We start from the raw sequence: 15706 nt of genomic DNA, 5'->3' as shown, positions 1-15706 counted from the left end.
TGTCTCAGGGGACCCATTACGGTGGTGTACCTGGAGCTGTGCAAATTGGTGGACGTTTTCTCTCTCTCTTTCTCTCTCTCTCTCTCTGCCCAGTCTCTCCCTCTTTCTTTCCCTCCCTCAGTCCCTCCCTCCCTCCCTTCCTCTCCCTCTCCCTTCATCCTTCCCTTTCTCTCCTTTTCTCTTTCTTTCTTTTAATGGTCCTTTTTTCTCTTCCCTGTTGATTTTGTTCTGCAAGCATCAGACTTAAACCGCTTGCATTTATCAGCGCATCTGTGGCCACCACTGCTCCCAGCACCCATCTCATCTGTTTTCATTTCTGTCTTATCACTGCTCACTCCTGTCACGTTTCATGTTTCTAAGGTTTTGCTAGAAAAGGACTGACCAGCACAGAGAAGAATTTCTCTCTATCCGAGGTGTGAAAGAGCTAATCACCTCTCCTTAGGGGCATGTTTTTCACAAGGGAACTTCTTCCAGCTTTATCCAGGTGCTGTCCCCTCAGCAGCATAAGTTGTATATGTGTTTGTGGTGCTGGGGTGGGGGTCGGGGGTTGCTGTTTTGTTTGCTACTTATTGTGTTTTTTTCAACTAATTATAGGTCAGGGTTCTCAACGTTGGTTCTACATTAGAATCATCTGGGCGGCTTCTGAAAATCCTGATGCCTCAGTTACCTTCCAGAAAAATTAAATCAGACTATCTGGGAGTGGGGACCCCTTCAGTGTTTTTTAAATTTCCTCAGGTGATTGATTTCAACATACTCTCCAAGTTGATAACCACCAGTCTAAGCTAAAATTCTAAAATGTTGGGAGGCTGAATTTCAAGTCATGGAAATTTGATTTTATATTTACAAACAACAAACCTTCCTAATCAGCAAATATGTGCTTGTCCAAAACATAACCTATACAAAAAATATATATGTATGAAATAAACAAAACGTGGTTTCACTTTTTTTTTTTTTGCTTGAACAATGTTAAAGAAACCTAAAGCGTTCTTAGTTGTTTCAAAAATTGATCCAAATATAACCATGTTAGAAAAAAATACATGTTCATTGTTGTGTTTCTCCCAAATTTCACACACAGTTCAGAGAGCATTTCTGCCTATATTTTTAGCTAAGCATAGAGCTCTTGGTCTGGGAGACACTGAGAATTTCAAAATAGCTTGTTACCTAAAAATATACTTCCTGAAATGAACTTGAGGCCCGAGAGGGATGAATGGCTTTATTTTTTTTCTTCTATATTTACTGTTACCACAAGAAAGCAAATCTTAAATTTATATATCTTTGTATTTTTAGAGACCCAGGAAACAGGTGCTGTGCCCAAGCTACAAAGACAGTTGCAGGACAAAGTATCTAAGACAGAAACCTAAAATTCACAGGACAGAGAGTGATTGTGGAAGGGCATTGAACGTGTTCCTCTCTAGGCAAGAGCAGAGGGAACACGAGGCTTTGCTTAGGCCTTTCTAAGGGTTATGCCTTGGAAAAGTACCTCACAACTTTCTATGGCCCAGCAACTCCTCCAGTGCCCCATTTCGGTCTAAGTGCTTAATATTTCTTAGTCTAGCATGTAAGTATTAATTCATGTTTGCTGGTTGAGTGCCTAGTAGCCTTATCATACTTCAGTGACTGTCCAAACTAATGTCTTTAGTTAACATCATCACCATCTCATTGAGGAAGAAAATGGGGAATGGGGTGTTATACCTTTATTTAAACTGCCCCTAGCTTGCAGCATGTATTTGGCAAAGAATAGTCTGTCTTCCATATTTTATTGAATGAATGGGAATGAATATCACATTTATAATCACACTCCTCTCTAATCTGAGTAAAGAAGCTCTATATCCTATCCTACTTGGCATCAAGGGCCAAACATGGACTCCTGGTATTCATCCTATGTTCACTCATTTATCCAATAAACATTTCTTATACCTTCTATGTGACAGGTTCTCTTCTTGGCACTGGAGATATAGTAGGTAAATGAGGTGGAGAAAGTCTCATGGAGCTTACATATTTGTGGATAGATTATTAGCAAGTATGTGATGCAGATAGTTTGTGCAGACAATAAAACAGAGTCCTGTGGTAGTTACTTGCAGGTTGCTGTAGCATGAAGGGGTGGCATTTGATCAGAGACCAGAAAAGTGACAGGAAGCTAAACAAAGGTAATAGCAAGTGAAAGGCCTGAGGAGGGAATGAACTTGGCTTCTTCCCAGAAAGGGGCAGGAAGCTGGCCATGGTGGTGGTAAGGGAGAGGTACGGAAGGTAGATCCTTAGGTGGGTTCAGCTTTTATTTGCTGTGATCATACTCCAATGCCTCACCAATGCTTGGGATTGTGTCTAGGAGGCACTCGGTAAGTGTTGGTTAATCAATTGATTTCCGTCAAACACAGAGAGAAGTCAGTAGAACTAGTCCCTTGAAAAGAAGACCCTTATAGCTCTTTCAGGAGTAGGTCAGGAAGATGGTGGTAAAGTCTTGTGCCTCCACCAACAGTTCCTCCTTTTGTGTGGCACTTCATAACTCTGTGAGGTTGTAACCTCCCTGCCCAGCTGGGCGGTGATGCTCGCCTGGCTCCCACATCCTCTGCACTGCCCTCTATTTTGGGTCACCCTGACTTGGTCTGTTTCCTGTCTTATTCACCCAGCTAAACTATAATTTCCTTAAGGGTACTTTTATTTGTGGACCCAGCACTCCGTACTATGCAGGGGCCCATCCAGGTTTCTTTATTGAATGATAAGGTTTTTGTAGAAAGTCAGCCTTATGACAACTGTTGACAAAAGCAAATGGCTACTCAACCACCCCAACCCCTCACCACCGTGCAATGGATTTTATTACAAATTGCAGACATGAGGGAGTTCTAATCTTATGTGAAGGAATTATTTTGCCTTTCTTCCCATTCATTCCATGACATCAAGTTCATTCGAAATTGCATAACATCTTCAGGAATTCATTGGCAGGCTGCCTGGCAGTTGGATAATCATTTAATATATCTTTCTCTCTCCTCAGTTAACAATGACATGATGGTCACTGACAACAATGGTGCAGTCAAGTTTCCACAACTGTGTAAATTTTGTGATGTGAAATTTTCCACCTGTGACAACCAGAAATCCTGCATGAGCAACTGCAGCATCACCTCCATCTGTGAAAAGCCACAGGAAGTCTGTGTGGCTGTATGGTAAGAGAGCCTTTTAAGAAGTTATTCTTTCTTTTCCCCTTTTTACATAGTGTATTCTCAGAGTACACACAGTCAGTGTATCTCTGTCCCCTAAGTGTAAACACCTGTTCCATTTCCCTTTCCTTTAGACCATCTCTCTTTCGATTATTAAATGTAGTTTCTAGGGTGTTCTCTGCATGTACGTGTACATTTATGTGGGTATGTCATGGTATATAAAACGATCTTTAATATAATAAATCTGGAAACTCTTTCTTGTATCAAGAAGAGGGATTTGCCACTTAGTAGTCATTTAACCGACACCTCCTGAGTACCCCACAGTGAGACCAGGAGCTTTGTTCTCCTGAGGCAATCTCAGGTCTGGAAGAAGAGGTGATGAAAGGTTGGCTGTTGGAAAAGACAACCACCTGCTAAAAATGGGGAATCTACTTGGAGAACCAGAAAAACGACCTATTTTTTCAGTCAGAAATCCTGGTTATATCATTCATATAACCATTGGACTAGATATGACTGATTTCTCGGCTCAGAACTACATATTTCTTTCTTTCTTTCTTTTTTTTTTTTTTTTTTTTTTTTTTGAGATGGAGTCTTGCTCTGTCACCCAGGCTGGAGTGCAGTGGCACATTCTTGGCTCACCACAACCTCTACCTCCCAGGTTCAAGTGATTCTCCTGCCTTAGCCTCTCGAGCAGCTGGGATTACAGGTGCCCGCTACCATGCCTGGCTAATTTTTGTATTTTTGGTAGAGACGGGTTTCACCATGTTGGCCAGGCTGGTCTCGAACTCCCAACCTCAGGTGATCCGCTCGCCTCTGCCTCCCAAAGTGCTGGGATTACAGGCATGAGCCACCATGCCCGACCAGAACTATGTATTTTTATTGGATCACATTTTCTACTCTCTCTCTCTCTCATTACCTCCAACTCATATACACATCTCAAATAGTAATTATACATACACAGTGGATACTCATGAATCATCTGAATTAATTCATGGTTATAGATTGTGAGCATGAACAAGAAATAAACGACCTTGATCTTTAGAAGAGTTGCAATTTTGCAAAAGTACATAAATTCATTAATTCAATAATTATTGACCATTTTTTAAAAAGTAACTTATGTGGCTTCTGGCTAGTTGACAAACAAGAATATAAATCCAAATATCTCTCCCCCTTTTTTGGGAATAAGTCATTTGAGACCCGCAGACCTTGTAAAACTAGCCTTGATAATAGATCTGGAAACTTTACAAATTTCTGTACATACCAGGGGATGAACTGGTTTCTTAAGAACTGAAGGAATGTTAACAGCAAAGACCTATCATGACATACTTGCCAATATGATGTGATACCTGTCCATGTCCACTTCTAGGTAACGCTTTCAGAGAAAGGATTTGGACAAAGAGCGTGTTCAGAGGAAAGGGACCAGTGTGGTTAGAGGCCTAGAAATCATGCTGTCTGTGGAATGGCCTGGGCAATTAGACGTGGTTAGTGCAGTGAAGAGAGATCATGGGTTCTTCTGATGAAATTGAAAGGCTTTCAGGTAGAAAATATAATAAATATATTCTGCATAACTCTGAAGGGTAGAGGGAGGATCCATAACATTTGCAAGAGGGCAGACTTGTGCTCAGCATAAGTTTAGACATTTTCACAATCATGGTTTCCCAACAGCAGAACAGGCTTCCTTTTCTGTAAGCACCAAGTGAAGTTCAGGAGAGGCTGGATGACCATGTGTCAAATAGAATGCAGGAAAGATTGAGACACCAGACTAGATGGCCTCAGAGCTTCCTTCCGTGGTTTCTTAAATATCTACGGTGGTGTGAGCGCTTACTTCTGCCACCCAAAAAGGCTCTTTTAATTAAGATTTTTGTTTTTCTGACCAGTAATACAAGCCCAAATCATTGAATGTGAATCAAGTCTCTCTAGAATAGAGGCTTTGCTAGCCTCAAAAAAATGTGAGCATGTCGAAGAGAGGAGGCCTCCCTGTTTTTTCTGTGTCCCAGCTATAAAGGGTAAATACAGTGAACATTATTTTGACCTGTCTTGGCCAAAGAAAATTCTCCTGTGAAGCCAGGGGTGTTGCTAATGAGGAGGGGAAGTGTAGGGGATGCTATAGTGCCCTCCTTGATCCTCCTACATGACCAAGGCACTCACTCCCTGGGGGTGCTGGCTGTTGAAGGTTCACTGCTGAGTCTTCCCTCCAGTGATGGGAGCTGCTTCATTCACGTTGGACACTTTTCATGGGTATCCAGCATCCCACGGCTAGTTGATGCGGAGAAACACATTCCTGGTTATTTTGCCATAATGTGGGACATCTTTGAAGGACCATCTCACTTTCAGAGCTTCCAAGGTATTCACTGAGGCCTTTGCTACAACCTGCATTATGGTTTAGCTTTTTCCTTGTGTGCAGTACTGCTGCCTTTAGTCCCTTACAGATGCATCTCCAAAAACCTCCTGTACAGAACTCTCACAGCCTCAAGGTCTGTTTCTGGGAAACCTAAACTAAGACAGGAGGCTACTGTAAAAATAGCCAGTGTGGAAACCGAAAGGCTCTACTATGATTGTAGCTTTCAGTGTTTTTTTTTTTTTTATCAGTTTTTTTTTTTATCAGTTTTAGTGTTTTTTTATTCATTCATTCATTCGTTCATTCATTCATTTAACTAATGTCAGTTGTGTGCCCATTCCATGTAAAATGCTTAAGCTCCTTCCAAGGATAGAAATATTTTATAACCAAAGTTATTATTATTATTATTATTATTATTATTGAGAGGGAGTCTCCCACTGTTGCCCTGACTGGAGTGCAATGGCATGATCTTGGCTTACTGCAACATCCGCCTTATGGGTTCATGCGATTCTCCTGCCTCAGCTTCCTGAGTAGCTGGGATTATAGGCGCACACCACTATCACCCGGCTAATTTTTTTGTAGTTTTAGTAGAGATGGGGTTTCACTATGTTGGCCAGGCTGGTCTCCAACTCCTTACTGTGTGATCCACCTGCCTCGGCCTCCCAAAGTACTGGGATTACAGGCATGAGCCACCGTGCTCAGCCTCCAAAATTAATTTTATCATGTTGGTTCTTCTTTCAGTGGAAATTGATAACCTCTTCAATGGCTAAGAGTAAATGTTGTGGGACAAAAAAAAGTCCGTATTTACTTCTTTGTATTTACCTTTCCTATGCTCAGCTGTATCCGAAAAGGGTTTGAAAAGTTAGCTGTGCCTGGCTGTTACAGGAGTGAGTGGAGAAGGCAGTTAAGGACTTTACCGGGTCTCAAGTGTTACAGTTGTTTTCTCTCTGTGATTTTAGTTCTCTAAGTAGCTAAGAGGTGGAAAACCAGAGGCTCTGGAAGAGCTGCCCAATAATTATAGAGCAGCTTTCTTTCATGGCTCACGGTTCCTTCTTTGGCCTCTATAAGCATCACAAGGAAGAGGGACCATGCCTTTCCGTGGGCACAGCGTACCTTCATTTTATTACCAAAACCAAAAACAACCTACACACAGACACGCACAACTGTGGGGGCAGGGAGGAAGGTATTCTTGTTCCATGACTACAGCTGATTTGAAGACTGTCCAGTAGCTTTGGGGTTTAGGATGGGTAGATTTCTAAATATACGTGATTTGTTGTATGATTATGCCAACTTTCATTTAGTTTCATTTGGTGTCCTGATAGCCACCCTCAACCAATTATTCTGCTTGTCACTCTTCCTGTCACAGCAGGGACCAACTTAGCAAAGCCTTGCTCCTCTTGTGTCTTTCGGAATTCTAGTTGCAGAGCCCTTGAGCCCCTTCGCAAACAGACACATGTACCTCCACTGGAGTCAACTCTGGGCTGCATGGATGTCAACACTGGCACCATTCCTGCCTGGGCTGTCCTCACCCATACCCTTGCCCGTATCTCTTTGACAACAGATTGTCCTTAAGTGTCCTTGACTTAAGCATTAAAAAGGAGGTATTGGTCAAAGTTGCTCTTTCTCTCATGGGGATGGCCCCACATCTTTTACAGGTGCAAGCTGTGTCTTAGCTGCTTCTTGCTTCTAGCCTGCCTTCCGTTTTCCTTGCTGTGACCAGTGAGCCTTTGTGCATGGGGCAGGGAGGATTAGGGGAAAATTGGTGAGCGAGTACATGCTCGCATTGGCTCATGTGTGCACTCAGAATCTTCATAGAAGATTACTCTAGCAAAACTGACTGGTCCAAATTAGCCCTTCCTTCCGCTCCCTCTCTAGATAGAGAGAATGCAATTCAAGACAGCAGGTATTTTGCATCTAAAAAGGACAGAGGTGAAAGGGAGGATGTCAGATTAACCTTGTTGGACAGTCATCCAAGATAGTTTGTTCATGAGGGAGCAGAGGGAGCTGGATAGAGAGGTGATGCCCTTTTCCAAGAGAGCCAAAGTGTTCTTTTGTTCAATTATAATAGTGGGCATTAATCATGTTGTTTAAAAATCTAACGTACCCTGAGAGCCAATTGAGCATTTCCTAGGACCCAGGGAAAATTCTATGTGAGAAATTCTCTGAGCCCTGGGCTAAATTAGTCTTCAAATATGTGCTGTGAAGGGATACTAAGTGTAAAAGTAGTTAGTTTATGACAGCATAAAATATTTCATTGAACTGTAAATGAAGAACACCCTGAAATCCTTTTCCGTTTCATGTATTTATTTATTTATTTATTTTTCTGAATGGCTCCTTTCTGTAATTTGGGAAAGACTGCAGTTCTTTATCTGGGATGTTTCTTCCCGTTTTTCTCAGCAGAACCAGCTGTTGACAAGGAGTATACCCTTTACACGCAATGCTCTGGGGCCCAGCAAACAAAAAAAGAGGAACTGTGACTATTTCCCCAGGCATGCTCTTTGAAAACAGTATAGCTAGACAGGACAGATTTTGCCAGTTAAACTAGGGGTGTGATGTGAGGTTTGCATTACATTCAGGATGGAAGATTTAAAATTATCCTGAGTACCTGGGAATGTTCTTTTTTTCCGTGTCTTCCCCTTTAATGATTTAATTAAGACTTAAATGTGTAAAATTCTCCACCAGGACTGCCCCCATGGAACGCTGTCTGCTCCAGGTGATGTTTATAACCACAAATGGGTTCCAAGAATAAACAAAGGAAAAACAGAAAAAAGTAGAAAAACAGAGGAGACTATAGGACAGCCTGCGAATGCTGGAGAACAGGAACCAGCTGCCGTTGTTAGGAACAACTTCATGAAGGAAGAGTATTCCAGATTGCCTTTCTGACTGGAGGCCAAATTATTCATTTCTTCTCTTTCTCTTTCTCTCTCTCCCTCTCCCCTTGCGTCCAATGAATCTCTGCACTCTAGGAGAAAGAACGACGAGAACATAACACTAGAGACAGTGTGCCATAATCCCAAGCTCCCCTACCATGACTTTATTCTGGAAGATGCTGCTTCTCCAAAGTGCATTATGAAGGAAAAAAAAAAGCCTGGTGAGACCTTCTTCATGTGTTCCTGTAGCTCTGATGAGTGCAATGACAACATCATCTTCTCAGAAGGTGAGTTTTCTTCTCTTTAAGGGTCTGGGATCTGACATCTGTGCCAGTTTTTTGCATCCTTTGCAGTGTCATAGAGCACATTCCTCCTGTGGTGGATTCCATACAGTGGATTAGGAGCCCATTCAGCTGGTGGAAAGACGGGCTTAGGGAGTAGCGGGGTTTGTTCTGGTTCTCATCCAATATGGTTGACTGGGGCAAACATTATTATGTGTCTTTGACAAATAGTTTCTTTCACCTAGAGCAATGGTTCTCAAAATGCAGCCCCTTGAGCAGCCAACATGAGTATCACCTGGGAACCTGTTATAAATGCAGATTATCAGGCCCCACTAAATCAGAAACATAGGGGGTGAATCACAGCCATCTGTATTTTAACAAGCCCTCCCAGTAATTTGGTGCAGCTAAAATTTGGTAACCATTGTTCTAAGGATTTGGATGGGGTTGTTTAATCTTAGAGGAGGACTTTCTTTATAACTGAAGTCGTTTCTTGTACATAGTCCCAGGATTTGTCTTTAGGGTACTTGTTTGTCTTTGGGGTACTTGTCATTGATCCCATATGAGAGAAAAAATTGAAATACAGAGAGGAAATAATAAGCTTACCCTTGGATAAAGGGTAAAATAAAAAGTTTACCCTTGAAGTCAGGAGAAGAGTAGATTAGATACTAGCCTTCATCTTTGAAGTTCAGTGTTTACTCAGCTTGAAAGGAAGGCGTAGACTATTCCCTCAATTTTTAATAAGAAGAGTATTCAGTAGCTTAATTATAAAAGTATTATATGCTCTTCATCAAAAATTTCAAACAATCCAACAGTGTGTGGAAATTAAAAATGAAAGTACATTTCCCTCATCCCCTCACTCCCACTGCAACAGATCATCTGTATTGACAATGTATTAGATGCACACATGTCTCTATCATTCATTCATATTATCTTCCACTCTGTCCTCTCTCCCAGTCACTCCCTCTCTTCCTTTCTCCTTCCCTGCTTTCATCCATCTGTCCATCCTTCCATCCATTCCATCCAGTCATCCATCTTTCAGTGCAACTCTTTGATCGTACTATATTATTTTGCAATGTTTTTTAAACCCAACCACTTTTACAATTCCTTCTAAACAAGATAGAACACATAGATATACTGTACGTCTTTTAATTTAGTCTCAAATTTCATATTATCTCCCATGATGGATCTTATCATGTCCCTGTTGATGGATTATCTTCCATTTTTCCACTTAATGCTACATTGAATAGCTTTGTAAAAATATCTCATGCATTTGTGCTAATATTTCTGCAAAGCAGATTGCCAGAAGTGAAATTTCTAGATTACAAGTATGTGTATTTTAAATTTGAATAAGCACTACTAAACTATTCTCCTCCTGAAAAGGATGTGAACATATGGATTTCCATGTACCTTCTCTAGCACTGGGGATGGATAAGTCTTTCAATTTTTACCGACGTGATAGTGTAAATAAATATTAATAGTACTCTCATGGTTCTAGGAATGCAAATTCAGGGAAGGGAAAGGTTAGTTTAGTCAACAACAGGTCTGATTTAATTAAAAAATCTTTTTGAAACACAAGTGCTGGCTCTACACCCTATCTCTGTGTCCATGTGCATTCCACCTGCGAGAAGAGATGTGTCCTCGTGTTTCGTGTTTGGTGCTCAGTAGCACTGCAGATCCAGCTTGTTCTCTTCCTGTGTCCTTCACCTACTACCATTCTTCCTCTCTTCCTGTCCAACTTCCCCCAGGCCAACTTCTCAGTGAACTGAAGGCAGGCATGCACATCTTGTCAGGGCAACACTTTCCAGGTTACTCTTTCTTCCTATGTTCTCATCCTATAAATGGTCCATTTCTCTCCTTTTCTTTTCTTTTCTTTTTTTTTTTCTTTTTTAAGATGGAGTCTCATGCTATCACCCAGGCTGGAGTGCAATGGTGCGATCTTGCCTCCCAGGTTCAAGTGATCCTCCTGCCTCAGCCTCTTGAGTAGCTGGGACTGCAGGAATGTGCCACCATGCCCAGCTAATTTTTGTATTTTTAGTAGAAAGAGGTTTCACCATGTTGGTCAGGCTGATCTCGAACTTCTGACCTCAGGTGATCCACCTCCCTCGGACTCCCAAAGTGCTAGAATTACAGGCATGAGCCACTGTGCCTGGCCTCATGTTCTTTATGTGATTTGAGTTAGGACGGAAATCTAAATAGATTAAATCACATGAAACATGGTAGCACCTGATATTCTGACTTACCACGTCAGCTTTCTTCAAGTAGTTCACCTTTTAAAAGAAGGCCTAGCCTAAGCCAAAGGAATTAATCTCTAATAGCAGAATACCCAGGCACGTTTACTGGCACTGAAAAAACTTTTCTCTCCTTTTGTATACTGGCTTTTCTACAGCAGACAAGTTTATTTCCTCCAAAAGGACAAAAGTTGATAAATGGCCTACAAGTTGGATCTGTATTTTATTATTGAATATCTTTGTCAAAATATCTCATGTGTTTTATATTTTACTATAAGCCTTGTAGATACTAATGACTTCCATTTTCAGAGTATTTCAACTCAGGTGATCATCATGGGCATCCCTCGTTTTTCCTCTTATTCTCAGACTTTCTTATGAAGTGAGATAATAAGCATAAACACAGTTTCTCACTGTACAGTACAGGAAGCCTTTCACAACTGATGACTCAAATGTCTGAGTGATTTCAGAGTCTTCTAAAATGCTCCAGGAGGTGGGGCGGGGGCGGTGTTTGCTTTTTAAGCATCTCTCTTCTCTGTAGTGGGGTATTTCTTCCACCTAAAACAGCAGACATTAGGAGCAACATTTTGTATTCCATTTCTCCTCTTATTGCCACCATCTCTTCTTTGTATCAAGGAATGGAAACTGTTTTTTTTTTTTTTTTTTCTTGAGACAGAGTCTTACTCTGTCACCCAGACTGTAGTGCAATGGTGCAATCTTGGCTCACTGCAACCTCCGCCTCCTGGGTTCAAGTGATTCTCCTGCCTCAGCCTCTTGAGTAGCTGGGATTGCAGGCGTCTGCCACCACGCCTGGCTCATTTTTGTATTTTTAGTAGAGACAGGGTTTCAACATGTTGGTCAGGCTGGTCGCAAACTCTTGACCTCAGATGATCCATCTGCCTCAGCCTCCCAAAGTGCTGGGATTATAGGCATGAGCCACCGTGCCTGGCCGGAATGAAAACTCTTAATGTTGATTTCTCTACTCCAAGTCCAACAAGGTAGTGAACACAAAAGCTATGAAGTGCACTGTGGCTATATTATTAGTAGCACAGTACTCTTACTGGCAAGTTCCTGATCTGCAGCTACACAATGATAATTATGTACATCTACCTTTTTTAATATGTAAGAAAAAAAAGATTGAGCCACAAGATTTTCTTTTAAAGTATGGATCTTTATTTCTAGTGATACTATTAATGATAGTTAATATTCAGAGAAAACACGCTGTTGCTATGCAGGGAGCTCAGCCCTTTCCAAGCATGACCTCATTTCATCTCATAGCCACCCCATGCGGGTAGGCACTGTTAATATCCCTATTTATGCATGAGAAAACCAGGCTTGGAGAAATTTAACACTTTGTCCATGATCGAACAACGAGTGAGTATCAAAGCTAGTTCTTCAGAGGACTGAGGTCATGGTTTTTAGAATGAAAGAGTTAAAGAAACCTTGCTGTTTTTTTCTTTGAACCGGGTACCTACCCTTAACCCTGGAATCCCTCAGTGGGGCCTAGTGCCAGTTCCCGTGCCTCCTACAGTGACCAAGGGCCGGCACGAGTCAAGAAACAACTAGAATGGGGCTGGGTCTGCACCGCACAACTGTTCTCTCATATTCATGCTTCCCTCCCAGTCTCTGAAGATTCCCTCCTGCCAAAACATTTTGTGTAGAATTCCAAGGAAATCAGAGTCTATCCCTGTACTAACCAACATATAAAATTCCAATCAGAAGAGAAGTTGTTTGAATTGGTCATGATGGATGCCCTGGTGACAGCTGTCAGTTAGACGAGACCTGATGGGCACCAGGACTGAAGGCAGCACAGGAGGTAGGAGAGGATGGAATCCTGAGCAAGTAGCCACCCTGTTTACTTGCAGATGACATCCCCACTTTGCAAAGACATGATGTGGTTATTGATCTCTCACTGAACCTGTAAGAATCAAACACAACAACTCAGTTTTTTTCATTTCGTAAATGGTTTCCAAGTACAGTGAGACATTTAATTTGCAGAACACTGAGCGAAGAGGTGATTTCTGCTGGTTTAGGTAAGAGAGAAGCAGTCTAGTGTAATACTCAAGAATGAGCCAGATCTTCTGGATTTAAGGCTTATTCTACAACTTATTAGCTCTGCTATGTTGGGCCAGTGACTTGACATCTCCATGCTTCAGTCTCTTCATCTGTAAAATGGAAATACAAAGCAGGTGGGAGGTGGTGTGAGGATTGAGTAGATTAATGCATGTAAAGTGCTTGCAACATTGCCTGACATGTCACTGTTAGCTGTTAGCAGTAGTTGGGTTTTTTATAGAGGGCTGGTGACTTGTGCTTGTCTGAATGCAGGAAACCAGGCCTGTGTAGCTTTAGGTCTATTCTCACACTGAGGTTTTGTAGTTGAGTGCTGACTGTGGTGCATAAACCGAGCATTCGGATGCCTACATATCACACCACAAGGTTTTGGAGGGGCTCACTCTGCTTTAATCCCTCTTTCATCCAGTTTCTCTTTTTCTCCACATGCCTTCACAGAGGCAAGAGGAGCATGCTGAGTCTAGAATTTCTAATCAAAGCTAACCACATCCCTGGCATTGTTGGATAATATTACAAATTAGGCACGTTGTTCCTGTTTTGACTCAGAATCACAGCAGGAAGCAGCTAAATAAAACTGAAACAACTCACAAGTGCCTTTCACATCAGTGATTAGGGTAATCGCAGTTCTGTACTTGCCAAAGGGATTCATTCCCTCTTCATTTTTTCCATGGAAAGCTTGCTTTGGGCCACAAGGCCTTCCCTTTGAATGACTGCGCCATTATTGGTCAAGTAGTGCTGATAAATGGTACCTGTGGGTTGTTGTGGGATATAAGGAGATGATGCTTGGGAGCACCCAGCACAGTGGCTGGCACACAGTAGGTGCATCCTTTCTTACTCCTTCTTACCCTGATTAAGGAGAACACTCTATGCCAAGGCACATACCTCTTCTAAATGGTATAAACGGTTGCTACTGAAATTGTCTAGACCAGCAGCAGCAGGATCACCAGGAAACTTATTAGAACTGCCAACCTTGGGCCCTCCGGGGCCTATTGCATCAGCATCTGCCTGTAACAAGGCCCTCAGTGATTTCTTTCACACTGAAGTGTGAGAAGCACTGGTGTGAACTCACCAGGTAGGGATGGAACCAGAGATGGAGGTCTTATTAACTTCATGCTAGTAACTCCCTGAGCTAATGGGCCCATGAGGAATAAATTTGGTTTAAAGCCTGGTCATTTGGAAATCAGCTAAATATACTTTACTCAGTCAGCTTGTGTGATAGAACTCTCCAGTGGCATGTGGGTGTTTTTCAGCAGTGACAATAAGGTTTATTTTTTAAATATACTCCACAGACGTTGTTCTGGTGTAGATCTTAATGTGGAGAAAATCAGACATCTTTTCAGTAGGCATTTCTTTTGTTTCTATGATCATGTTCATGTTAGCTTGTAGTATTTGTATTAGTTTATCTGTGGGACTCTCCCTTAATATTTCCCAAAGCAAGAAGACATTTGTGAATGTTTTCAAGATGCATTGTACAAGATCCTGTTTTGAACTGGATCTATAGAGGAGATGTTTGGTGGCCTTGGAAAGCCCTGGAGAGTAATAGGGTGGTGCTAAGAAGAGTTGGTCTGAATCAGTTCATTCCTGGGTTGTTTGCTAAGATTATCTGCTGAAGGTGGGTACATGGAAAACAAGATGGTAAGCCAAGGAGGATGAAGGGAGGCATGCTGCTGGACCACTTCCAGCTTCCAAATGTCTGGATCTTGGCCATTCTGCTTTTCCTGCTAACTTAGAACTTAACTGCTTCTTCTAGAAAATGAGAGGCACTGGGGCCATGTAGGAAAGGACCCAAGTCCTGGACTTTCAGTAATTTGTTTGCAGGACCAGGGTCCCACCCCTTTTCCAGTTGAAATGTAGGCAAGGTGGTGGCAAGCCCATGGCCTAGGCTGTGGGAACTCATAGAACAACCATAGTGTTGATTGCTGCCTTGGATTGCAGCCTACTCCGAATATGCGCACCTGTGCTAACTACTTTCAGGTGTGTTGTCTTGTTTCATAGAATCATTACATTTCTATGATGAAGTGAAACCTGTGAATTGGCTGCTCCAGACTTTTCATTTTAATGACAAAAAAGTGGGTCTCCAGAGAGGAGCTGGGATTTTTCCAAGAGCTCATAGTTTGTTCCTCACTTTTTGTCCACAGGAGAGTCATAGAAGAACCAGATAATCTTGTCTCTTATAGAAGGAATACCCTTACCCTTCCACATTCCCATGGGGTGGTGTGTTTGCTTTTTTATCAGTCTTAACCTGTGGGAGGCCGTACACCTTACATAAGAGGCTACCTGTTCTGTTTACTGAACAGCAGCCCAGACCCACCACTCAGCATGTCCTTGGCAAGAAGCACAACCTCAGGCTGACACTATTTCCATGTCCATGAGAAACGATGTGTACAAACGATGACCAGTAAGATGCTCATCTGTTGGGAAGACAACAGAGGGCAGGGCTGAGCGCGTGGCTTCCCTGCTGAGATCACCTGTGTTCAGATCCTAGCTCAGCCTTGTATAAGCTCTTGATTCTTGGGAGAACTACTTCACCTGTTTTCCTCTCTGAAAAATGGGGGTAGAAATAAAGAATACTTTTAATAGGATTATTTTGAGAATAATGTATTTATTTATGTAGAGAACTTGGCACAGCACCTGGCACAGAGCAAGCACTTAATAAATTTTGACTGTAAATAGTTATTACTGTTCCACTAGATTCAAATTTCTTATTCTTATCTTAGCCAGATGAGTGAGGAGCTTTGTACTAACGTCATGTAGTCTCCTCCCTGAAAAT

At 41.9% G+C, this 15706-nt stretch overlaps 1 protein-coding gene across 3 annotated transcripts in view; it reads left to right on the top strand.

Annotated features, from left to right (window-relative positions):
- Positions 1-15706, top strand: part of TGFBR2 (transforming growth factor beta receptor 2) — an 86664-nt gene that overhangs the window by 34400 nt on the left and 36558 nt on the right. For 2 of the 3 annotated variants that reach the window (XM_010354469.2, XM_010354470.2), the window contains 2 exons: positions 2990-3158; positions 8457-8647. In XM_010354469.2, coding sequence (XP_010352771.2) covers positions 2990-3158; positions 8457-8647 — 360 coding nt within the window. Of the gene's footprint in view, positions 1-710; positions 736-2989; positions 3159-8456; positions 8648-15706 lie in introns of those variants that run through there. The other variant, XM_030932625.1, reaches the window with a different exon arrangement.

This window comes from Rhinopithecus roxellana, chromosome 1 (genome assembly GCF_007565055.1).
Source record: "Rhinopithecus roxellana isolate Shanxi Qingling chromosome 1, ASM756505v1, whole genome shotgun sequence".
In the NCBI taxonomy this organism is placed as follows: domain Eukaryota; kingdom Metazoa; phylum Chordata; class Mammalia; order Primates; family Cercopithecidae; genus Rhinopithecus; species Rhinopithecus roxellana.
Note: the sequence above shows the minus strand (reverse complement) of the source record. Positions and strands in the feature narration are given on the sequence as shown.